This window comes from Scyliorhinus canicula, chromosome 20 (assembly GCF_902713615.1).
Source record: "Scyliorhinus canicula chromosome 20, sScyCan1.1, whole genome shotgun sequence".
NCBI classification, from domain to species: Eukaryota; Metazoa; Chordata; class Chondrichthyes; order Carcharhiniformes; family Scyliorhinidae; genus Scyliorhinus; species Scyliorhinus canicula.
In genome coordinates, this window is record NC_052165.1 from 91,086,048 (window position 1) to 91,111,581 (window position 25,534).

Consider the following 25,534-nt stretch of genomic DNA (forward strand, 5'->3'; position numbering starts at 1 on the left):
GGAAGTAGAGGGGATTCAGACTGGGGTTTGAAGACTTTTCGTTCTTTTCTCCAATGCCGCAAACTCTTGTGCCTCTCCGTGACGTTGAGTTGAATCAGCTTCAAAAGTACTGATGGTCCTCATCAAATGTAAAAGTTCACCTCCACGAAATCTCCTTGATCTCGGATCCTGAATTCTGGAGGGTGGAACAGCAGAGCGAGGCGACTCTCTGAGAGCTCTCACCAACATATCCACTTTTGACTTGACTTACAATCGTTCTAATCTTTCAAAATTTAATTCTAAGAAATTGTAGACCTTGTTTTGCCCTATTATGTATTTTCTTTCATTCCCTTTTCTTCCCATGTACTTAATGATCTGTTGAGTTGCTCGCAGAAAAATACTTTTCACTGTACCGCGGTACAGGTGACAATAAACAAATCCAAACCAATCCAGAGCAAGGGGAGCAAATTGAAAAAGTGGACTGGAATTTATTTAAGATGAGGAAAGAGCCATTATTCCGCAGCCGGTGTCTCTGCCAGGGTACGTGAAGGTGAGAATGCAGAGAGGCATCGCTGACATCCGTGTGGAGGGCTAGTCCGTTGGTTTCGTCAAGGAGCTGGTTGCCATGGTGTCCTGGCTGTCTGGCGCAGTGACCTTGACATCTGCTGGGGTGAAGGGGCTGCTGGCCTCCTCCCCAGCATCGCAGATCTTATCCCAAAAATTGCGGTTGAAGAACCCGCACTGGAAACAACAGGGAAACAAATTGGGGAAAGTGAAGAGACAGAGTGATCACCAGTTGATAATCTCCCCATTAGAGAATCCCTCAGACGTGTGGACAACGGCCAAGCCCAACACGTCACAGGAGAAGGGAGGAGACACAGTGAGTGGGAAAGACAAAACGAAAGAGAGAACGAAAAAGACAGAACAACACTCCCTCACTGCCTCTGACAGTGCAGCATTCCCTCAATACTGACCCTCTGACAGTGCGGCACTCCCTCAGTACTGAACTTCTGACAGTGCAGCACTCCCTCAGTACTGAACTTCTGACAGTGCAGCACACCCTCAGTACTGACCCTCTGACAGTGTGGCACTCCCTCAGTACTGACCCTCTGACAGTGCAGCACTCCCTCAGTACTGAACTTCTGACAGTGCAGCACTCCCTCAGTACTGACCCACTGACAGTGCAGCACTCCCTCAGTACTGACCCTCTGACAGTGCAGCACTCCCTCAGTACTGAACTTCTGACAGTGCAGCACTCCCTCAGTACTGACCCTCTGACAGTGCAGCGCTCCCTCAGTACTGACCCTCTGACAGTGCGGCACTCCCTCAGTACTGACCCTCTGACAGTGTGGCACTCCCTCAGTACTGACTCTCTGACAGTGCGGCACTCCCTCAGTACTGACCCTCTGACAGTGCGGCACTCCCTCAGTACTGACCCTCTGACAGTGCGGCACTCCCTCAGTACTGACCCTCTGACAGTGCGGCACTCCCTCAGTACTGACCCTCTGACAGTGCGGCACTCCCTCAGTACTGACCCTCTGACAGTGCAGCACTCCCTCAGTACTGACCCTCTGACAGTGCGGCACTCCCTCAGTACTGACCCTCTGACAGTGCGGCACTCCCTCAGTACTGACCCTCTGACAGTGCAGCACTCCCTCAGTACTGACCCTCTGACAGTGCAGCATTCCCTCAGTACTGACCCTCTGACAGTACAGCACTCCCTCAGTACTGACCCTCTGACAGCGCGGCATTCCCTCAGTACTGACCCTCTGACAGCGCGGCATTCCCTCAGTACTGACCCTCTGACAGTGCGGCACTCCCTCAGTACTGACCCTCTGTCAGTGCGGCACTCCCTCAGTACTGACCCTCTGACAGTGCAGCACTCCCTCAGTACTGACCCTCTGACAGTGCAGCACTCCCTCAGTACTGACCCTGACTGTGCAGCACTCCCTCAGTACTGACCCTCTGACAGTGCGGCACTCCCTCAGTACTGACCCTCTGACAGTGCAGCGCTCCCTCAGTACTGACCCTCTGACAGTGCAGCACTCCCTCAGTACTGACCCTGACAGTGCGGCACTCCCTCCGTACTGACCCTCTGACAGTGCAACATTCCCTCAGTACTGACCCTCTTACAGTGGGGCACTCCCTCAGTACTGACCCTCTGACAGTGCAGCACTCCCTCAGTACTGACCCTCTGACAGTGCGGCACTCCCTCAGCACTGACCCTCTGACGGTGCGGCACTCCCTCAGTGCTGACTCTCTGACAGTGCAGCACACCCTCAGTACTTACCCTCTGACAGTGCAGCACTCCCTCAGTACTTACCCTCTGACAGTGCAGCACTCCCTCAGTACTGACCCTCTGACAGTGCAGCACTCCCTCAGTACTGACCCTCTGACAGTGCAGCACTCCCTCAATGCTGACCCTCTGACAGTGCGGCACTCCCTCAGCACTGACCCTCTGATAGTGCGGCACTCCCTCAGCACTGACCCTCTGACGGTGCGGCACTCCCTCAGTGCTGACTCTCTGACAGTGCAGCACACCCTCAGTACTTACCCTCTGACAGTGCCGCACTCCCTCAGTACTGACTCTCTGACAGTGCAGCACTTCCTCAGTACTGACCCTCTGACTGTGCGGCGCTCCCTCAGTACTGACCCTCTGACAGCGCAGTACTCCCTCAGTACTGACCCTCTGACAGTGCGGCACACCCTCAGTACTGATCTCTGACAGTGCGGCACTCTCTCAGTACTGACCCTCTGACAGTGCAGCACTCCCTCAATACTGACCCTCTGACAGTGTGGCACTCCCTCAGTACTGACCCTCTGACAGTGCGGCACTCCCTCAGTACTGACCCTCTGACAGTGCGGAGCTCCCTCAGTACAGACCCTCTGACAGTGCAGGGTTCCCTCAGTACTGACCCTCTGACAGTGCGGCACTCCCTCAGTACTGACCCTCTGACAGTGCGGCACTCCCTCAGTACTGACCCTCTGACAGGGCAGCATTTCCTCAGTACTGACCCTCTGACAGTGCAGCGCTCCCTCAGTACTGACCCTCTGATAGTGCGGAGCTCCCTCAGTACTGACCCTCTGACAGTGCAGCACTCCCTCAGTACTGACCCTCTGACAGTGCGGGACTCCCTCAGTACTGACCTTCTGACAGTGCAGCGCTCCCTCAGTACTGACCCTCTGACAGTGCAGCACTCTCTCAGTACTGACCCTCTGACAGTGCAGCACTCTCTCAGTACTGACCCTGACAGTGCAGCACTCCCTCAGTACTGACCCTCTGACAGTGCAGCACTCCCTCAGTACTGACCCTCTGACAGTGCAGCGCTCCCTCAGTACTGACCCTCTGACAGTGCGGCACTCCCTCAGTACTGACCCTCTGACAGTGCAGCGCTCCCTCAGTACTGACCCTCTGACAGTGCGGCACTCCCTCAGTACTGACCCTCTGACAGTGCAGCGCTCCCTCAGTACTGACCCTCTGACAGTGCGGCCATTGAAGGACACTTACCTTATATAATGCGATGATGACTATAATCAGCAGTACAAAACCACTCACACTGCTTCCAATCACAACTGGCAGCCGGTTATAATATTTTTGGAACTCGACCTCAGTCACTGCCTGTTGAGGGGAATTACAAACATCGATATTCGTTGGCATGGATCATCTTCCGCTACTTGCCCCGGGGGAAATAGAAACAAATCAATCTTTTTTTAAGTTTGCCCTTTGCAATATGTGACAGCTCTCCACCATTTGTGTGTCTCTCACTTCACATCTCCATATGGAGTAACTGGCTTCACATCCATGCATCGCACACCTTGAATGAGATTATGTCCTGGAACAAGGGTCAGTACAGATTCCCCAAAGTGTGGAGTTGACTGGTTAAATCCACAGGACCCTTTGCAGAGATTGGGAATGTGTTCACAGGAGGTCGGCTCGATTTGGTGGGGGGTCTCATTGTTGGGTTTAAGATGATTTTCCGATTCCGCAGTATTGAGAGAGAGATAAACTATCTCTTCTATTGGCCTGAGCTCGGATCATGCGATGGGGGTGAGCGGAAAATTAAAATTGTACCCAGGACATTCAGACGGTGACGTCAGGAAGCACTAACTCACTCAGAATGGGGTGGAAATCCAGAACTTTCTACCGCTGGTGAGATGCAGCTGAACGGCCTCCCCTTTTGCTGTGTAATAGGCTCAAGAGGGACTGAATGGCCTCCTTTGAGATTGGTCAGAAGAGCCTAGCCCTCTCCTTCTCACACACTCTCGCTCTGAAACGTCCACTACTGCTCGGGGAAGGACATCAAAGGACACAGCGTGAGGTAATTACCTGGGCCCAGTGACTTGTGGGAGAGTCGATGTCAACAAATCGCTTCTCGTCCAGTAAGATGTGAGCCTGGCTTCTCATCTCCAGCTTGACGTCACTGCCAACCTTCTGTAGAAGAGAAGTCACATAGAAACAGGAGAGCGATACAGGAGCAGGAAGAGGTCACTCCACCCCTCGACCCCGCCCACCCCTTAATCGAGCCTGTGGCTAATCTGCTCGTTCTGCCCCACCTCCTCCCCTCCCCGTACATTCCCCCCCACCTCCTCTCGATTTCCCCCCTCAGTGTCCAACTATCTCTCGATCTCGGTCTGGGATCCACTTGGCGACTGAGCGACACACAGCTCTCTGGGGGGGTTGGAGTCCCGTTCCCCTCGATCTCGCCTCATGGTGGGGCACTGGGAGGGGGGGGGGGGGGAGACAATCCCTCTCATCCTGAGGGTCAGTCTTGGTGAAGTGTGTTCCTTCTCTCTCGAGGGGCAAGGATGTCCTTCCTTGGGTTGGGTGACCAGGAACTGGACACAGTGCTCCAGGCGTGGCTTCACCTATGACCTGTATTATTGAGCGAGACTTCCTCACTCTGATATTCCAATTCCTCTGTCATCCAAGCCAACAGGTCATTTTCCTTCCTGCATATTTAGTGAATCTTCACTTTCTTTGTATCCTCCTCAGTTAATTGCATCTTGTCAGCAAAGACTCGGGGCGGGATTCTCTGATCCTTTTTTTAAAATTTAGAGTACTCAATTATTTTTCCAATTGAGGGGCAATTTAGCCCGGCCAATCCCCCTCCCCTGCACATCTTCGGGTTGTGGGGGCGAGTCCCACGTAGACATGGGGAGAATGTGCAAACTCCACACGGACAGTGACCCAAAGCCGGGATCGAACCTGGGACCTCAGCGCCGTGAGGCAGCAGTGCTAACCATTAGGCCACCGTGCTGCCCTGGGATTCTCTGATCCTCAGGCTAAGTGTTGACGCCGTCGTAAACGCCGTCGCTTTGCTCGACGGGGTCAACATGGCCTCAGGAGCAGCGATTCTGCCCCAGACAGGGGGCTAGCACGGCATTGGAGCTGCCGATACCCGGCATCAGATGGGCGGCAGTAGGTCCGTCCATGCCCGGTGGCTCCATTCTCTGCGCCGGCCCCGACGCAACATGGCGTAGGGCTACACGGGCCGGCGCGGAGCACAAGAGGCCCCCCCAGCCCGAGCCACCGATCGCGGGACAGGCCACAGTGAAGGCCCCCTCCCCTCCGCGGTCGGACTGCCCTCCCCCCCCCACACCAGGCCGCCCCCGCATCCATTAACGCCAAGGCCCCGGAGGGTAAGACCAGGTGTGAACGCCGCCGGCGGGACTAAGGTTTATTTGTACGGCCGCTCGGCCTATCCCGGGCCGCGAATCGCCGGGGGGTGGGGTGGGGGTGCCCCTTAGAGCAGCCCTCGACCGGCGCCGCGCCAACCGCGCCCACACTAATGCCGCCGACTCTCCGGAGAATCGACGGACCGGCGTCGCACGATTGACGCCCGTCCTGCCGATTCTCTGGCACAGCCTCGGCTGACAGAATCCCGCCCTCAGTCTCCTCAACTGAGGCATGAATGTGGATTATAAATAGCGGAGCCCCTACACTGAGCCTGGTCACAGCCTGCCAATGTGAAAATGCTCAACGTATTGCCGAATTCCTGTTCTCCGTTTGTCAACCAATCCTCAATCCGTAACAATATATCACCCACCAATGCATTGAATCTTAATTGTGGGCACTAACCCTTTGTGCGGCATCTCATTGAATGATTTCTGAAAGTCTAAATGTACTACATCTACTGGTTCACCCTGATTGATCCTCCCAGTTACAAATTCTAATCACATTGAAACACAGATGTTCATTAACATATCAACACTGCCTCATCTTAAATAAATGTTCTCCACAACCTGGCTATGAGGGTTTTACTCCAATAAACTCTTGCCTTTCCAAGCGAACGGGCCACTCCGAGGAGGCGGAATTCAATGGAACGGTTCCGCTCCAAGGTGGCGATGTCGCAGAAGACTCTCGCCCACGAGGTGGCAATCATGTTCTGTATTCAAAAGAAAGGAAGATGGAATCAGAACATCATAGTGTGCCAGACAGGCAGTGATGTTAGTTTGAAAGGATATTCACTTTGGAAATGCAGGAAATCAGATGACAGCAAGCTCGCACAAAAAGCAATGAGATCATTGGTAAATGTGTGTTCCCTCAGCACTGACCATTCCAACAGTGCCGCACTTCCTCAGCACTGACCATTCCAACAGTGCGGCACTCCCTCAGCACTGACCATTCCAACAGTGCGGCACTTCCTCAGCACTGACCATCCCAACAGTGCGGCACTCCCTCAGCACTGACCATTCCAACAGTGTGGCACTCCCTCAGCACTGACCATTCCAATAGTGCGGCACTCCCTCAGTACTGACCCTCTGACAGTGCTGCACTCCCTCAGTACTGACCCTCTGACAGTGTGGCACTCCCTCAGTACTGACCCTCTGACAGTGCGGCGCTCCCTCAGTACTGATCCTCTGACAGTGCAGCACTCCCTCAGTACTGACCTTCTGACAGTGCGGCACTCCCTCAGTACTGACCCTCTGACAGTGCGGCACTCCCTCAGTACTGAGCATCCAAAAGTGCGGCACTCCCTCAGTACTGACCCTCTGACAGTGCAGCACTCCCTCAGTACTGACCTTCTGACAGTGCAACACTCCCTCAGTACTGACCCTCTGACAGTGCAGCACTCCCTCAGCACTGACCATTCCAACAGTGCGGCACTCCCTCAGCACTGACCCTCTGACAGTGCAGCACTAACTCAGTACTGAACCTCTGACAGTGCGACGCTTCCTCAGCACTGACCATTCCAACAGTGCGGCACTCCCTCAGTACTGACCCTCTGACAGTGCAGCACTCCCTCAGTACTGACTCTCTGACAGTGCAGCACTACCTCAGTACCGGCCCTCCGAAAGTGCGGCGCTCCCTCAGTACTGACCCTCCGAAAGTGCGGCACTCCCTCAGTACTGACCCTCTGACAGTGCGGCACTCCCTCAGTACTGACCCTCAGACAGTGTGGCACTCCCTCAGTACTGACCCTCTGACAGTGCAGTACTCCCTCAGTACTGACCCTCTGACAGTGCAGCATTCCCTCAGTACTGACTCTCTGACAGTGCAGCACTACCTCAGTACCGGCCCTCCGAAAGTGCGGCACTCCCTCAGTACTGACCCTCCGAAAGTGCGGATCTCCTTCAGTACTGACCCTCCAACAGTGCAGCACTAACTCAGTACTGACCCTCTGACAGTGTGGCACTCCTTCAGTACTGACCCTCTGACAGTGCGGTACTCCCTCAGCACTGACCTTCCAACAGTGCAGCACTCCCTCAGTACTGACCCTCCAAAAGTGCGGCACACCCTCAGTACTGACCCTCTGACTGTGCAGCGCTCCCTCAGTACTGACCCTCTGACAGTGCGGCACTCCCTCAGTACTGATCTTCTGACAGTGTAGCACTCCCTCAGTACTGACCCTCTGACAGTGCAGCATTCCCTCAGTACTGACCCTCTGACAGTGTAGCACTCCCTCAGTACTGACCCTCTGACAGTGCAGCATTCCCTCAGTACTGACCCTCTGACAGTGCGGCACTCCCTTAGTACTGACCCTCTGACAGTGCAGCATTCCCTCAGCACTGACCTTCCAACAGTGCAGCACTCCCTCAGTACTGACCCTCCAAAAGTGCGGCACACCCTCAGTACTGACCCTCTGACAGTGCGGCATTCCCTCAGTAATGACCCTCTGACAGTGCGGCACTCCCTCAGTACTGACCCTCTGACAGTGCGGCGCTCCCTCAGCACTGACCCTCTGACAGTGCGGTACTCCCTCAGCACTGACCCTCTGACAGTGCGGCACTCCCTCAGTACTGACCCTCTGACAGTGCGGCACTCCCTCAGTACTGACCCTCTGACAATGCGGCACTCCCTGAGTACTGACCCTCTGACAGTGCGGCACTCCCTCAGCACTGACCCTCTGACAGTGCGGCACTCCCTCAGTACTGACATTCTGACAGGGAGTGGAGAGAATGTGGAACTCGCTCCCACAGGGAGTGGGGAGAATGTGGGACTCACTCCCACAGGGAGTGGGCGAGAATGTGGGATTCGCTCCCACGGGGAGTGGGGAGAATGTGGGACTCGCTCGCACGGGGAGTGGGCAAGAATGTGGGACTCGCTCCCACAGGGAGTGGGGAGAATGTGAGACTCGCTCCCACGGGGAGTGGGGAGAATGTGGGACTCGCTCCCACAGGGAGTGGGGAGAATGTGGGACTCGCTCCCACAGGGAGTGGGGAGAATGTGGGATTCGCTCCCACGGGGAGTGGGGAGAATGTGGACTCACTCCCACAGGGAGTGGGGAGAATGTGGGACTCACTCCCACAGGGAGTGGGGAGAATGTGGGACTCACTCCCACGGGGAGTGGGGGAGAATGTGGACTCGCTCCCACAGGGAGTGGGGAGAATGTGGGACTCACTCCCACAGGGAGTGGGGGGAATGTGGGACTCGCTCCCACAGGGAGTGGGGAGAATGTGGGACTTGCTCCCACAGGGAGTGGGGAGAATGTGGGACTCACTCCCACAGGGAGTGGGGGGAATATGGGACTCGCTCCCACAGGGAGTGGGGAGAATGTGGGACTTGCTCCCACAGGGAGTGGGGAGAATGTGGGACTCGCTCGCACAGGGAGTGGGGAGAATGTGGGACTTGCTCCCACAGGGAGTGGGGAGAATGTGGACTCGCTCCCACAGGGAGTGGGGGGAATGTGGGACTCGCTCCCACGGGGAGTGGGGGGAATGTGGGACTCGCTCCCACAGGGAGTGGGGGAGAATGTGGGACTCGCTCCCTCAGGGAGTGGGGGAGAATGTGGGACTCGCTCCCTCAGGGAGTGGGGGGAATGTGGGACTCGCTACCTCAGTCAGCAGAATCACCATCAGGGAGCAGGACGGGGCGAATGGACTCTTCCTGAGCCACTGGGATATTTGCCGTTCCTGGTTCACTCTGGGGGTAACACCATCGGTGTGAAGATGGGCCGAGTCGGTCTTCCATAGTGACTGGACTCTGGATGTGGGACGTGGGAAATTCGGTAAAGGAGACCTGGTTTTCGGGGAAACGACTAATCAAAGGGAAGCTCACCCCAGAATGTTCTCCGGACGCGTTCCTCACGCTCGCTGCGGAGTCTTGGCCCAGCACGCACTCCGCCGAATTCACCTGGGGACCAGACAGAGAAGGTGAACTTTCGCCAATTTGACATCGGGCTTCATCCCAGCCAATCAGCTCCCATTGAAATATTCCGCACAATTCAATTCAACTCATCGATACTGAGCGGTATTCGCACCACACAAGCCCCAGGCAATGATCATCTCCTACAAGAGAGAATCTAACCATCGCCCCTTGATATTCGAAGGCATTCCCATCGCTGAATTCCCCCATCAACATCCTGGGGGTTCCCATTGATCAGAAACTGAACTGGACCCAGCCATATAAACACTGCGGCTGCCAGAGCAGGTCAGAGGCTGGGAATCCTGCGGAGAGTAACTCACCTCCTGACTCCCCCCCAAAGCCTGTCCACCATCTACAAGGACACAAGTCAGGAGTGTGATGGGACCCTCTCCACTTGCCTGGATGGGTGCGGCTCCCAACAACACTCGAGAAGCTCCACACCATCCAGGACAAAGCAGCTGCCGCTCGATCGACACGCTAACCCCCACCTTCCACATCCGCTCCCTCCCCCACCGACGCACAGCGGCAGCCGTGTGTCCCGTCTACAAGATGCACGGCAGCCACTCACCGAGGCTCCTTCGACAGCACCTTCCAAACCCGCCACCTCTCCCGAAGCAGAGCTTTCCATCTCCTGTACGGCCAGCTCCCTCCGCCCGTCCCCATTGATCTCTCGCTGGTGGGACCTACCTGAGGATTCTGGGGCCTCCTGACGTCCCACTGGACTAGGCCCGCCACATCCTGAGGAATGTCGAAGGTCACTTTGACAGGGACATCACGAATTCCGAGGTTTTCTACCTGTGGCGAAGATAATGGAAGTCAGACCGGACATCATATCTCAGGGCTGAGCTCGCGGTGTGCCTGCAGGGGAGGCACAACACGCCAAGAGGCCATTCCTTCCATCACCCCGGTGTTGGCCCGTTCTGTGAGAGCAACTCCGATTTCACCCCGCCACCCCAACAGCCCAATGCATCCAAACCCCCTCAGGCAACAATCCAATTCACTCACAGGGGCTGTTTAGCACAGGGCTAAATCGCTGGCTTTGAAAGCAGACCAAGCAGGCCAGCAGCACGGTTCGATTCCCGTAACAGCCTCCCCGAACAGGCGCCGGAATGTGGCGACTAGGGGCTTTTCACAGTAACTTCATTGAAGCCTACTCGTAACAATAAGCGATTTTCATTTCTCTCTTTCTCTCTATTTCTCTCTGTCTCTCTCTCTCTGTTTGAAATGAAAATCACTTATTGCCACGAGTAGGCTTCAAATGAAGTTACTGTGAAAAGCCCCTAGTCGCCACATTCCGGCGCCTGTTCAGGGAGGCTGTTACAGGAATCGAACCGTGCTGCTGGCCTGCTTGGTCTGCTTTCAAAGCCAGCGATTTAGCCCTGTGCTAAACAGCCCCTTTCTCCATCTCTCTCTGTCTCTGTCTCTCTCTCTCTGTCTCTTTCTCTGTCTCTTTCTCTGTCTCTCTCTCTGTCTCTCTCTCTGTCACTCTCTCTCTCTCTGTTTCCGTCTCTCTCTGTCTCTCTCACTCTGTCTCTCTCTCTCACTCTCTCTCTCTCTCTGTCTCTCTCTCTCTGTCTCTCTCTGTTTCCATCTCTCTCTCTGTCTCTCTGTCTCTCTCTGTCTGTCTCTCTCTCTCTGTCTCTCTCTCTCTGTCTCTCTCTCTTTCTGTCTCTCTCTCTCTGTCTCTCTCTCTCTGTTTCCGTCTCTCTCTGTCTCTCTCCTCTCTCTCTTTCTCTGTCTCTCTCTGTCTCTCTCTCTCTGTTTCCGTCTCTCTCTGTGTCTCTCTCTCTCTCTGTCTCTCTCTATCTCTGTCTCTCTCTGTCTCTCTCTCTCTCTCTCCCTCTCTCTCTCTGTCTCTCTCTCTGTCTCTCTCTCTCTCTCTGTCTCTCTCTCTCTCTCTGTCTCTCTCTCTCTCTCTCTCTGTCTCTCTCTCTCTCTCTGTCTCTCTCTCTCTGTTTCCGTCTCTCTCTGTGTCTCTCTCTCTCTCTCACTCTCTCTCTCTCTCTGTCTCTCTCTCTCTGTCTCTCTCTGTTTCCGTCTCTCTCTCTGTCTCTCTGTCTCTCTCTGTCTGTCTCTCTCTCTCTGTCTCTCTCTCTTTCTGTCTCTCTCTCTGTCTCTCTCTCTCTGTTTCCGTCTCTCTCTGTCTCTCTCTCTCTCTCTTTCTCTGTCTCTCTCTGTCTCTCTCTCTCTGTTTCCGTCTCTCTCTGTGTCTCTCTCTCTCTCTGTCTCTGTCTCTCTCTCTCTGTCTGTCTCTCTCTATCTCTGTCTCTCTCTGTCTCTCTCTCTCTCTCTCCCTCTCTCTCTGTCTCTCTCTCTCTCTCTCTCTCTCTCTCTCTGTCTCTCTCTCTCTCTCTCTGTCTCTCTCTCTCTGTTTCCGTCTCTCTCTGTGTGTCTCTCTCTCTCTCTCTCTCACTCTCTCTCTCTCTGTGTCTCTCTCTCTCTGTCTCTCTCTGTTTCCGTCTCTCTCTCTGTCTCTCTGTCTCTCTCTCTGTCTGTCTCTCTCTCTCTGTCTCTCTGTCTCTCTCTCTCTGTCTCTCTCTCTCTGTCTCTCTCTCTTTCTGTCTCTCTCGCTGTCTCTCTCTCTCTGTTTCCGTCTCTCTCTGTCTCTCTCTCTCTCTCTCTTTCTCTGTCTCTCTGTCTCTCTCTCTCTGTTTCCGTCTCTCTCGGTCTCTCTTTATTTCCGTCTCTCTCTCTGTCTCTCTCTCTCTGTTTCCGTCTCTCTCTGTCTGTCTCTCTCTATCTCTGTCTCTCTCTGTCTCTCTCTCTGTCTCTCGCTCTCTCTGTCTCTCTCTCTCTCTCTCTCTCTGTCTCTCTCTCTCTCTGTCTGTCTCTCTCTCTCTGTCTCTCTCTCTCTGTTTCCGTCTCTCTCTGTGTCTCTCTCTCTCTCTCTCTCCAGTTAGGCTGGAAGTTAAAGGCCAGGACAGACAGAGTTGTCATCTCTGGTTTGTTGCCGGTGCCACGTGATAGCGAGGCTAGGAATAGGGAGAGAGCGCAGTTGAACACGTGGCTGCAGGAATGGTGTAGGAGGGAGGGCTTCAGGTATTTGGATAATTGGAGCGCATTCTGGGGAAGGTGGGACCTGTACAAGCAGGACGGGTTGCATCTGAACCAGAGGGGCACCAATATCCTGGGGGGGAGGTTTTCTAGTACTCTTCGGGAGGGTTTAAACTAATTTGGCTGGGGAATGGGAACCGGATCTGTAGTCCAGCAACTAAAGAAGACGATAGTCAGGACGCCAAAGCACATAGTGATGCAGTGGGGAAGGTAACAATGACAAAGGAGAGTACTTGCAGGCAAGGAGATGGGTTGAAGTGTGTATACTTTAATGCAAGAAGCATCAGGAATAAGGTGGGTGAACTTAAGGCATGGATCAGTACTTGGGACTACGATGTGGTGGCCATCACGGAAACTTGGATAGAAGAGGGGCAGAAATGGTTGTTGGAGGTCCCTGGTTATAGATGTTTCAACAAGATTAGGGAGGATGGTAAAAGAGGTGGGGGGGGGGGGTGGCATTGTTAATTAGGGATAGTATAACAGCTGCAGAAAGGCAGTTTGAGGGGGATCTGCCTACTGAGGTAATATGGGTTGAAGTCATAAATAGGAAAGGAGCAGTCACCTTGTTGGGAGTTTTCTATAGGCCCCCCAATAGCAGCAGAGATGTGGAGGAACAGATTGGGAAACAGATTTTGGAAAGGTGCAGAAGTCACAGGGTAGTAGTCATGGGTGACTTCAACTTCCCAAACATTGAGTGGAAACTCTTTAGATCAAATAGTTTAGATGGGGTAGTGTTTGTGCAGTGTGTCCAGGAAGCTTTTCTAACACAGTATGTAGATTGTCCAACCAGAGGGGAGGCCATATTGGATTTAGCACTTGGTAATGAACCAGGGCAGGTGATAGATTTGTTAGTGTGGGAGCATTTTGGAGGTAGTGACCACAATTCTGTGACTTTCACTTTAGTTATGGAGAGGGATAGGTGCGAGCAACAGGGCAAGGTTTATAATTGAGGGATAGAGGGTAAATACAATGCTGTCAGACACGAATTGAAGTGCAGAAGTTGGGAACATAGGCTGTCAGGGAAGGACACAAGTGAAATGTGGAACTTGTTCAAGGAACAGGTACTGCGTGTCTTTGATATGTATGTCCCTGTCAGGCAGGGAAGAGATGGTCGAGTGAGGGAACCATGGTTGACAAGGGAGGTTGAATGTCTTGTTAAGAGGAAGAAGGAGACTTATGTAAGGCTGAAGAAACAAGGTTCAGACAGGGCGCTGGAGGTATACAAGATAGCCAGGAGGGAACTGAAGAAAGGGATTAGGAGAGCTAAGAGAGGGCATGAAAAATCTTTGGCGGGTAGGATCAAGGAAAACCCCAAGGCCTTTTACACATATGTGAGAAATATGAGAATGATTCGAGCGAGGGTAGGTCCGATTAAGGACAGTAGCGGGAGATTGTGTATTGAGTCTGAAGAGATAGGAGAGGTCTTGAACAAGTATTTTTCTTCAGTATTTACAAACGAGAGGGGCCATATTGTTGGAGAGGACAGCGTGAAGCAGACTGATAAGCTTGAGGAGATACTTGTCAGGAAGGAAGATGTGTTGCGCGTTTTGAAAAACTTGAGGATAGACAAGTCCCCCTGACGGGATATATCCAAGGATTCTATGGGAAGCAAGAAATGAAATTGCAGAGCCGTTGGCAATGATCTTTTCGTCCTCGCTGTCAACAGGGGTGGTACCAGAGGATTGGAGAGTGGCGAATGTCGTGCCTCTGTTCAAAAAAGGGAATAGGGATAACCCTGGGAATTACAGGCCAGTTAGTCTTACTTCGGTGGTAGGCAAGTAATGGAAAGGGTACTGAGGGATAGGATTTCTGAGCATCTGGAAAGGCATTGCTTGATTAGGGATAGTCAGCACGGATTTGTGAGGGGTAGGTCTTGCCTTACAAGTCTTATTGACTTCTTTGAGGAGGTGACCAAGCATGTGGATGAAGGTAAAGCAGTGGATGTAGTGTACATGGATTTTAGTAAGGCATTTGATAAGGTTCCCCATGGTAGGCTTATGCAGAAAGTAAGGAGGCATGGGATAGTGGGAAATTTGGCCAGTTGGATAACAAACTGGCTAACCGATAGAAGACAGAGAATGGTGGTGGATGGCAAATATTCAGCCTGGAGCCCAGTTATCAGTGGCGTACTGCAGGGATCAGTTCTGGGTCCTCTGCTGTTTGTGATTTTCATTAACGACTGGGATGAGGGAGTTGAAGGGTGGGTCAGTAAATTTGCAGATGATACGAAGATTGGTGGCGTTGTGGATAGTGAGGAGGGCTGTTGTTGGCTTCAAAGAGACATAGATAGAATGCAGAGCTGGGCTGAGAAGTGGCAGATGGAGTTTAACCCTGACAAGTGTGAGGTTGTCCATTTTGGAAGGACAAATATGAATGCGGAATACAGGGTTAATGGTCGAGTTCTTGGCAATGTGGAGGAGCAGAGAGATCTTGGGGTCTATGTTCATAGATCTTTGAAAGTTGCCACTCAAGTGGATAGAGCTGTGAAGAAGGCCTATGGTGTGTTAGTGTGTTCATTAGCAGAGGGATTGAATTTAAGAGCCGTGAGGTGATGATGCAGCTGTACAAAACCTTGGTCAGGCCACATTTGGAGTACTGTGTGCAGTTCTGGTCACCTCATTTTAGGAAAGATGTGGAAGCTTTGGAAAAGGTGCAAAGGAGATTTACCAAGATGTTGCCTGGAATGGAGAGTAGGTCTTACGAGGAAAGGTTGAGGGTGCTAGGCCTTTTCTCATTAGAACGGAGAAGGATGAGGGGCGACTTGATAGAGGTTTATAAGATGATTAGGGGAATAGATAGAGTAGACAGTCAGAGACTTTTTCCCCGGGTGGAACAAACCATTACAAGGGGACATAAATTTAAGATAAATGGTGGAAGATATAGAGGGGATGTCAGAGGTAGGTTCTTTACCCAGAGAGTAGTGGGGGCATGGAATGCACTGCCTGTGGAAGTAGTCGAGTCGGAAACGTTAGGTACCTTCAAGCGGCTATTGGATAGGTACATGGATTAGGGTAGAATAATGGAGTGTAGGTTAACTTCTTAAGGGCAGCATGGTAGCATTGTAGATAGCACAATTAATTCACAGCTCCAGGGTCCCAAGTTCGATTTTGACTTGGGTCACTGTCTGTGTGGGGTCTGCACATCCTCCCCGTGTGTGCGTGGGTTTCCTCCGGGTACTCCGGTTTCCTCCCACAGTCCAAAGATGTGCAGGTTGGGTGGACTGGCCATGAAAAATTGTCCAAAATTCTATGATTAACCTAGGACAAAGTTCGGCGCAACATCGTGGGCCGAAGGGCCTGTTCTGTGCTGTATTTCTCTATCTATCTGTCTCTGTCTGTGTCTCTCCCTCTCTGTCTCTCTCTCTCTCTGTCTCTCTGTCACTCTCTGTCGCTCTCTCTGTCTCTCTCTCTCTGTCTCTCTCTCTGTCTCGCTCTCTCTCTCACTCTGTTTCTCTCTCTCTCTCTGTTTCTCTCTCTTTCACTCCCTGCCTCTCTCTCTCTCTCTCTCACTCACTGTTTCTCTCTCTCTCTCGCTCTGCCTCTCTCTCTCACTGTCTCTTACTCTCTCTTTTTGTCTCTCTCTCTCTCACTGTTTCTCTCTGTCTCTCTCTCTCTGTCTCTATCTCTGTCTCTCTCTCTCTCTTTGTCTCTCTCTCTCTCTCTCTCTATCTATGTCTCTCTCTCTCTCTCTCTCTGTCTCTCTCTCTCTCTGTCTCTCTCTCTGTCTGCCTCTCTCTCTCTCTGTCTCTCTCTCTCTCTGTCTGTCTCTCTCTCTGTCTCTCTCTCTCTCTGTCTGTCTCTCTCTCTGTCTCTCTCTCTCTCTGTCTGTCTCTCTCTCTGTCTCTCTCTCTCTCTGTCTGTCTCTCTCTCTCTCTCATTCTCTCTCCTCATTTAAGAAGCTCCTTAATACCGGCCCCTTGGACTGGGATTTTGGGGGTGCGGTGGTATGGATATGAGCACTGCCATTGGTGCAGAGGACTGGCTTCCCATTGGCTCTGGCTGGTCATGTGCCTCTTGTCCGATTGGTTGGGACTAGTCATGTGACTGCTCTTCAATTGTTTGAGAGGCAAGTAGGCCCCGCCTCTGAGGCGGGGTGTAAGTATCCAGAGTTCCCGGCGGTCGGCCTTTCTCTATAGTCGACCACCGGGCTAACAGTTAGCGGATTAAAGCCACAGTTCGGATCCTAAATGCGTCTTGAGTCGCATTGATGGTACATCAATTTAATCAGCTAGAATTTTGGAATGGAGCTTCGCGTCAAGCCTGACTGCCTCCGCACCAGCCCGCATGCTGCAAATGCGTCTGCAATCTTTAAACACTGGCAGGCGTGTTTCAACAGTTACCTGACGGCAGCCGGCAAGCCCACCAATGAGCAGAAACTCCACATCCTCCACTCATGCGTGGGCACATCGGTCTACGCAATGATCGAAGACGAAGGCGACTTTGATGCGGCCATGGAGATTCTCAAAGGACACTTTCTCCGGCCGGTCAATGAAGTTTACGCACGGCATCTCCTGATGACCAGCCAACAGTTCCCTGGTGAGTCCCTCGACGGGTTTCACCAGGCCTCACAGCTCTAGGGAGAACGTGCGCATGTCTCCAAGTTTCGGTGACTGAGCACATGGAACTGTTAATCAGAGACGCTTACGTTGCTGGCATGCAGACTCCTTCTATCCGCCAACGATTGCTGGAGAAGAACACCCTCAGCCTAGCTGGGGCACGGACTCTGGCAACCTCCCTGGAGGTTGCTGACCTGAACGCCCGCGCATACGCCCCCGGCCGCGCAGCAACCCCCTGGACTTCATGGCACGCGCCACCCCAATCCTCCGTGGACCCCGACCCCCCCCAGGCCTGCGCTGCGGGTCGCTCCGACAAACTAGCGGTGCCCCGTTGCTATTTTTGTGGCCTCCAAACACCCCCGCCCGCGCTGCCCGGCCCGCTCCGCTCTGTAAGAGCTGCAGGAGGAAGGGCCACTACGCGGTGGTCTGCCAGACCAAGTCGGTCGCTGCTGTCCCGCGCAGTGACCGCGGATCCCCCCCCCCCCCGGGCCCCCCCAGGGCCACACGCCGCGCACCAACCTCTCCGGCCCACCTCCCGGCCCCCGCAACGGCCCCATGGTCCTCCCGACCCTCGCTCCCAGCTGCCCCGACCGGACCGCAGACGCCGCTGACACTGCCCCCAGCCGCCACGAGACTCCCACGGGCGCCGCCATCTTGGGGCCCCAGCTCCAAGTGCGGGTCCTGGGCGCCGCCATTTTGGGCCAACACGGAAGGCCCTGCAAGCGACTACTCTGCCACTGAGGAGGATCTGGAACTCTCACCACGACTTGCTTCCATCACGCTCCACCCGTCGCGACCACGCACGCTCGCCAAGGATACAATGGTTCAGCTCAACGGACATAAAACATGGTGCCTGCTGGACTCCGGGAGCACGGAAAGTTTCGTCCACCCCGACACGGTAAGATGCTGCGCGCTCCCCATCCATCCAGTTAAACACAAAATTGAATTGGCCTCAGGTTCGCACTCCGTCCAAATCACCGGGTGCTGCATAGCGGACCTCACGGTCCAGGGGAGGGTTTTCAACAGTTTCAAACTCCTCATTCTCCCCGTTATGCGCTCCGGCACTCTTGGGCCTGGACTTCCAGTGCAACCTGCAGAGCTTGACCTTTCAATTCGGCGGCCCTATTCCCCCCTCACTGTCTGCAGCCTCGCGTCCCTCAAAGTGGACCCCCCTTCCTCGTTTGCTAATCTCACCCCAGATTGTAAACCTGTCGCCACTCGGAGCAGACGGTACAGCGCCCAGGACCGGACCTTCATCGGGTCCGAGGTCCAGAGGCTCCTTAAGGAAGGAGTGATCGAGGCCAGCAACAGTCCCTGGCGAGCCCAAGTGCTGGTAGTTCGGACTGGGGAGAAAAACCGGATGGTCATCGATTACAGTCAGACCATCAACAGGTTTACGCAGCTGGACGCGTATCCTCTCCCCCGTCTTTCCGACCTGGTTAACAGGATCGCAAAGTACAAAGTCTTCTCCACGGTGGACCTTAAGTCCGCCTACCACCATCTCCCTATTCGTGCGAGTGACCGACTGTACACTGCGTTTGAGGCAGATGGGCGCCTCTACCACTTCCTCAGGGTTTCATTCGGTGTCACAAATGAAGTCTCGGTCTTCCAACGGGAGATGGACCGAATGGTCGACAAGCACCTTCCCGTATCTCGATAACGTCACCATCTGCGGCCACGACCAGCAGGACCACGACATCAACCTCCAAAAATTCCTCCGAACCGCAAAACTCCTTAATTTAACTTGCAATAGGATAAGTGCATGTTTAGCACCGACCGTCTAGCCATCCTCGGCTACGTAGTGCGTAACGGAGTGATAGGCCCCGATCCCGAACGCATGCGCCCCCTGATGGAACTTCCCCTCCCCAACTCCCTCAAATCTCTCAAACGCTGCCTGGGCTTCTTCTCCTATTACGCCCAGTGGGTCCCCAACTATGCCGACAAAGCCCGCCCCCTCATCCAGTCCACCTCCTTTCCCCTGTCGATGGAGGCCCGCCAGGCCTTTAGCCGCATCAAAGCGGATATCGCAAAGGCCACGATGCGCGCCATCGACGAGTCCCTCCCATTCTATGTCGAGAGCGATGCGTCTGACGTAGCTCTGGCGGCCACCCTGAACCAAGCGGGCAGACCCGTGGCCTTCTTCTCCAGAACTCTCCAGGCTTCCGAACTCCGCCACCCCTCTGTGGAAGAGGAAGCCCAGGCCATAGTCGAAGCTGTGCGATACTGGAGGCACTATCTGGCCGGCAGGAGGTTTACCCTCCTCACAGACCAACGGTCAGTAGCTTTCATGTTCGACAATGCACAGATCTTGCAAGAACGACAAGATCTTGCGGTGGCAGATCGAGTTGTCCACGTACAACTACGATATCTTGTATCGTCCTGGGAAGCTCAACGAGCCTTCCGATGCCCTGTCCCGCGGTACCTGCGTGCAGATTGACCGCCTCCGCTCCCTCCACACGGACCTCTGCCATCCAGGGGTCACCCGTTTCTACCATTTTATTCAGACCCGCAACCTGCCCTACTCCGTCGAGGAAGTCAGGACCGTCACTAGGGACTGCCACGTCTGCGCCGAGTGCAAACCGCACTTCTACCGCCCCGAACGAGCGCATCTGATCAAGGCATCCCGCCCCTTTGAACGTCTCAGTATAGACTTCAAGGGTCCCCTCCCCTCCAACAACCGTAACACTTATTTCCTGAGTGTTATCGACGAATACTCCCGCTTCCCTTTCGCCATTCCCTGTCCCGACATGACCATAACAACCGTCATTAAGGCCCTCCTATCCATCTTCTCCCTGTTCGGTTACCCCGCGTACATCCACAGCGACCGGGGGTCCTCCTTTATGAGCGACGAACTGCGTCAGTTCCTGCTCAGCAGGGGCATAGCCTTTAGCACAGTGGTTCTCAACCGGGATCCACATGGACCCTGGGGGTCCTTGTAACATTACTGGGAGTCCACACAAAAAAAATACCGAATTGGGGGTCCACGGTGATATTTTAGTGGTCCATAGAGCAATTCTAGTTCAGAACAATTCATGTAACAATTCATAGAAATATTCATGTAGCTATGAATTATTTATGGCAATCAAGTAGAAGAAAAAAACTTTACATTTGACAGTGTCGTAAATTTAAAGTTACCTAGAACAAACGGAGGTGAAAATCACCCATCGTTTCTCCTTGACAAGTTTAATGAATGATTTAACACAGTAATCACTAGAAACTGTGTATATTTGATATGAATTGGTTATTTTTAGAGTAATTTAATTCAATTTAGTCAGTAAATAGTTTTTTTCATTACTTTTCATATTAGAATAAGTTTGGCAACGTACGAAAATACCGCTAATCCGTTTCCAACCCTCACGGTAAGGTAGATGGACTTTAGTCATCGGACAAAATATAAGGATTAGGAATGGCTATGGGGGTCCACAAAAAAAAATTAAGAGGAAAAGGGGTCCATGGGTTAAAAAAGGTTGAGAACTCCTGGTGTAGCAGGATGACCAGTTATAACCCCCGGGGTAACGGTCAGGTCGAGCGGGAGAATGGCACCATTTGGAAGACCATCCTGCTGGCCCTACGGTCCAGAGATCTCCCTATTCCCCGTTGGCAAGAATCCATTCCCGACGCCCTGCATTCAATCCGGTCTCTCCTCTGTACTACCACTAATCAAACACCTCATGAACGTCTTCTTGTTTTCCCCAGGAAGTCGTCCTCAGGATCCCCTCTCCCGACCTGGCTGGCCACTCCCGGGCCCATCTTGCTCCGGAAGCATGTGTGGGTGCACAAGTCCGACCCGTTGGTTGAGCGAGTCCAGTTACTCCACGCCAACCCGCAGTATGCGTACGTGGAGTATCCCGACGGTCGGCAGGATACGGTCTCGCTCGGGACCTGGCACCCGCCGGCGTGCGGCCTTCTCCCCCTTCACCAACACCTCCCCCCCAACCCCAATTCCCCCCAGCGCCCCCCACGCCCCCACGACCCAGCGCACATGCCCCCGTCTCCCCCGATTACAGCGTCTCCACCACCTGCCCGGGGTACGGAGACACATCTACGACCGACGCTCCCGGAGGCAAGGACGACCATCGGCCCGACGTCACCGGCTCCACTGCGACGGTCATCCAGAACACCACGGGCACCCGGCAGGCTGATCCTCTCCATCTGATGTGGCCATGGGACATTTTTTTGGACATTTTTGTGTTATTCTGTTGTTATTAGTAGTAGTAGTATTGTTTTGCCACGAGCCAGTGGGCAGCTCACCCCTATCGATTTTCGCTGCTCATACCATCAGTCCTCGGACCCCGGCCCCCCCCCCCCCACCTACACCCGCCCTTCTTTCTCCACAAGGGGTGAATGTGGTGGTATGGATATGAGCCATGCCATTGGTGCAGAGCACTGGCTTCCCATTGGCTCTGGCTGGTCATGTGCCTCTCGTCCGATTGATTGGGACTAGTCATGTGACTGCTCTCCAATTGGTCGAGAGGCAAGTGGGCCCCGCCTCCGAGGCAGGGTATTAGTACCCAGAGTTCCCGGCGGTCGGCCATTCTCTGTAGTCGACCACCAGGCTAACAACTAGCTGATTAAAGCCACATTTCGGATCCTAAATGTGTCCTGTGTCAAATTGATGGTACATCAGGGGGCCTATCACTGAGATCTCTTTAGGAGTTTTGTTGTGGGGTTGTCATTCCTGGTCCTGTGACATCTATAGGACATTTTTCTACATCAATGACAATGGATAAATCCACAATTGCGGTGTTTCACCTACCTTGTAAATATGGTTCACGGTCCTCTCATTCTGCGCACTACCCTGGAAGCTGATGTACCGTGTGCACGACACCCTGAGAGAGAGAGTGAGACACAGAGAGAGAAACAGAGAGAGAGAGAGACAGAGAGGGAGAAGGAGAGATACAGAGAGAGAGAGACAGAGAGAGACACCGAGACAGGGAGAGAGAGACAGAGAGACAGAAAGACAGAGCAACAAAGACAGAGAGAGAGATAGAGAAATACAGAGAGGGGAGGAAATAGGGAGAGAGAGGGAGACAGAGAGAGAGAGACAGAAAGAGAGAGAGACAGAGAGAGAGAGACAGAGACAGAGAGAGACAGAAAGAGATAGAGAGGTGGAGAAAGAGATAGAGAGGTAGAGAGAGAGGAAGATATAAAGGCACAGAGAGTGGGAGATAGAGAGAGAGACAGAGAGAGAGAGAGAGAGAGTGTGTAGAGAGAGAGAGAGTAATTTAAAAGGACAAACTCACGCGGACAATGTCGCTCCCACCCTGCATCCCCTTCCGTTACCCAATACCGGAGGGTGATCAACAGGAGCAGGAGGAGGCCATTCGCCCCCTCGATCCTGCCCTAGCCTCAATCGAGCCGGTGGCTAACCCTCTCTCTCAGCTCCGCCTCCCCCCTCCCCCCGCACTCACCCCTTCTGCCCTCGATCTCCCCTCTCAGCGTCCAACAATCCCTCGATCAGGGGTCCCCTCGGTGACTGAGCGGCCCTCTGGGAGTGGAGGGGGGTGGGGGGAGAGAATGCCAAAGATTAACGACTCTCCGAGCAAAGACATTCCGCCCTAGACTCAATCCAAAATGGCCGACTCCACCTCCTCTCAACCGAGTCCCAGACCCTCCAACCTGGATGGGGGGGGGGGGGGGGGGGGGGGGGGCGCAGACGAGGGAGGGTGGTATATCAGAGAGGGGGAGGGGACGGGATATTTCGGGAGAGGAGGTGCGGTAAGGGCTATTTCAGCTGTGAGGAGGGGAGACGGTATTTTGAGGGGGGGGAGGTTTTTTTTTAAGGAGGGGGTGGGGAGGGTGTCTTCGAATGAAAGCTCTGAGGGTTGGCCGGCAGAGGGAGGGAGAGAGAGGGCTCACCTGGAGATGATGATTTTCACAGCGTACAGAACAGGAATGGTCTCCGAGTGGAAACTGTGATCAAGATTCGTCTGTTCATTCTCACTGCAGAGAGAATTTAACCAACCTTTAGTGTGAGACATTTCAATCGCTCCTCACTTGTCACTGTCCCCATCAAACACTCCCAGGACAGGTACTGCACGGGGTTAGATACAGAGTAAAGCTCCTCTACACTGTCCCCATCAAACACTCCCAGGACAGGTACAGCACGGAGTTAGATACAGAGTAAAGCTCCCTCTACACTGTCCCCATCAAACACTTCCAGGACAGGGACAGCACGGGGTTAGATACAGAGTAAAGCTCTCTCTCCACTGTCCGCATCAAACACTCCCAGGACAGGTACAACACGGGGTTAGATACAGAGTAAAGCTCCCTCTGCACTGTCCCCATCAAATACTCCCAGGACAGGTACTGCATGGGATTAAATACAGAGTAAAGCTCTGTCTACACTGTCCACATCAAACACTCCCAGGACAGGTACAGCACGGGGTTAGATACAGAGTAAAACTCCCTCTACACTGTCCCCATCAAACACTCCCAGGACAGGTACAACACAGGGTGAGATACAGAGTAGAGTCCCTCTAAACTGTTCCCATCAAACACTCCCAGGACAGGTACAGCACGGGGTTAGATACAGAGTAAAGCTCCCTCTACACTGTCCCCATTAAACACTCCCAGGACAGGTACAGCACGGGGTTTGACACAGAGTAAAGCTCCCTCTACACTGACCCCATCAAACACTCCCAGGACAGGTACAGCACGGGTTTGATACAGAGTAAAGCTCCCTCTACACTGTTCCCATCAAACACTCCCAGGACAGGTACAGCACGGGGTTAGATACAGAGTAAAGCTCCCTCTACACTGTCCCCATCAAACACTCCCAGGACAGGTACAGCTCGGAGTTAGATACAGAGTAAAGCTCCCTCTACACTGTCCCCATCAAACACTCCCAGGGCAGGTACAGCACGGGGTTAGATACAGAGTAAAGCTCCCTCTACACTGTCCCCATCAAACACTCCCAGGACAGGTACAGCTCGGAGTTAGATACAGAGTAAAGCTCCCTCTACACTGTCCCCATCAAACACTCCCAGGGCAGGTACAGCATGGGGTTAGATACAGAGTAAAGCAACCTCTACACTGTCCCCATCAAACACTCCCAGGACAGGTACAGCACGGGGTTAGATACAAAGCTCCCTCTACACTGTCCCCATCAAACACTCCCAGGACAGGTACAGCACGGGGTTAGATACAGAGTAAAGCTCCCTCTACACTGTCCCCATTAAACACTCCCAGGACAGGTACAGCACGGGGTTTGACACAGAGTAAAGCTCCCTCTACACTGTGTAGCCATGCTGGCCACGCAAAATGGACACTGAGCCAAACTAAATGGAAGACTGCTGGGAAACAGACAGTTTAGCCAGAACAGCAGTCTGCAAAGAGCAGTTTGCATTCTGCAGCAGCAGAAACCAGTTTGGGCTCAGGTGAAAAGACCTTAGCTAGGTGCAAATGGCAAAACGCTTTGCATGCTAATGAGGCCATCAGACTTGAACACCCACACAATAGATACATTTGGTTCTGAATGGACACATTCTAATCAAGACCCAGACATCGAGGCACCAGAAACCTCCAAACAAAAGGACATAAGAAACGCCCCCTCCATCACGGAGACCCCCTCGCATTGGGGAATTAATCCAGTATCGATAAGAAATTGATCCAATAGGTAGAGCCCGCCCGAGAAGAGGGAAGGACAATGGAACCCCTATAAAAGATAGGGACCTCGTGTTGTCCGGTCTGTTAAACCCGTGCTCCGGCTCTGACTGACATCTCGCATCCTGACTCCAGCCGTTGAGCACCAGCCGCCGAAACCGTAAGTTCAACGCTCGCTACGCGATCCAAGCCCACTAGACTCCCAAGTACCAGAACGCTTGCTGAAGGCTGCAGACAAAACCAGGACGAAGGCCTCGTTCTCTGACCTTGCCTGTTCCTGTTAGATAAGTATTCTGTTTGCTTAAGTTTAGTTATAGCTTAGTCTCTTAGTGTGTGCATGAGTATTTATTATAACTGTATAATAAATATTGATCGTTTGAACTTTACTAATCGGTGTATCGTCTTTATTACTTTGAACTTGACCTTGGAATACTTGTGACGTTGCCTATACGGCAACTGGCGACTCCAGAGCTAAATAATTACATAGAACAGAGCCTAGCAGTGTTAAGCACACGTCGAACTCGGAGGCGTGTTAATACACTCCAATAAACGCGTTTTACGCCCATAGTAAAACGTGCAACATTTAGTGGCGACATCCGCCGGGACCCTGTTGTAAGTGGAAACACCACAGTGTCCAGGACCCTGAAATTTGAATTGGAACTCCAAATTGCAGAGAAAGAAAGAGATCACAAGTATTCAAGGTGTTCAAAATAATAAGCGAAATTCGGAAGTGTGTTTTAGTGCATGCGTACTAA

The 25,534-nt window shown here is 53.2% G+C and overlaps 1 protein-coding gene across 1 annotated transcript in view; it reads right to left on the reverse strand.

Annotated features, from left to right (window-relative positions):
* Nucleotides 1-330: 330 nt before the first annotated feature.
* The window catches only part of LOC119954795 (integrin alpha-X-like), a 65,592-nt gene continuing 40,388 nt past the window's right edge, over nucleotides 331-25,534 (reverse strand). The window contains exons 8-15 of the mRNA XM_038780337.1: nucleotides 23,034-23,117; nucleotides 21,931-22,003; nucleotides 10,253-10,360; nucleotides 9,479-9,553; nucleotides 6,258-6,365; nucleotides 4,307-4,411; nucleotides 3,488-3,598; nucleotides 331-720 (exon numbers count right to left, since the gene is read on the reverse strand). Coding sequence (XP_038636265.1) covers nucleotides 571-720; nucleotides 3,488-3,598; nucleotides 4,307-4,411; nucleotides 6,258-6,365; nucleotides 9,479-9,553; nucleotides 10,253-10,360; nucleotides 21,931-22,003; nucleotides 23,034-23,117 — 814 coding nt within the window. The 3' untranslated portion in view covers nucleotides 331-570. The remainder of the gene's footprint in view (nucleotides 721-3,487; nucleotides 3,599-4,306; nucleotides 4,412-6,257; nucleotides 6,366-9,478; nucleotides 9,554-10,252; nucleotides 10,361-21,930; nucleotides 22,004-23,033; nucleotides 23,118-25,534) is intronic.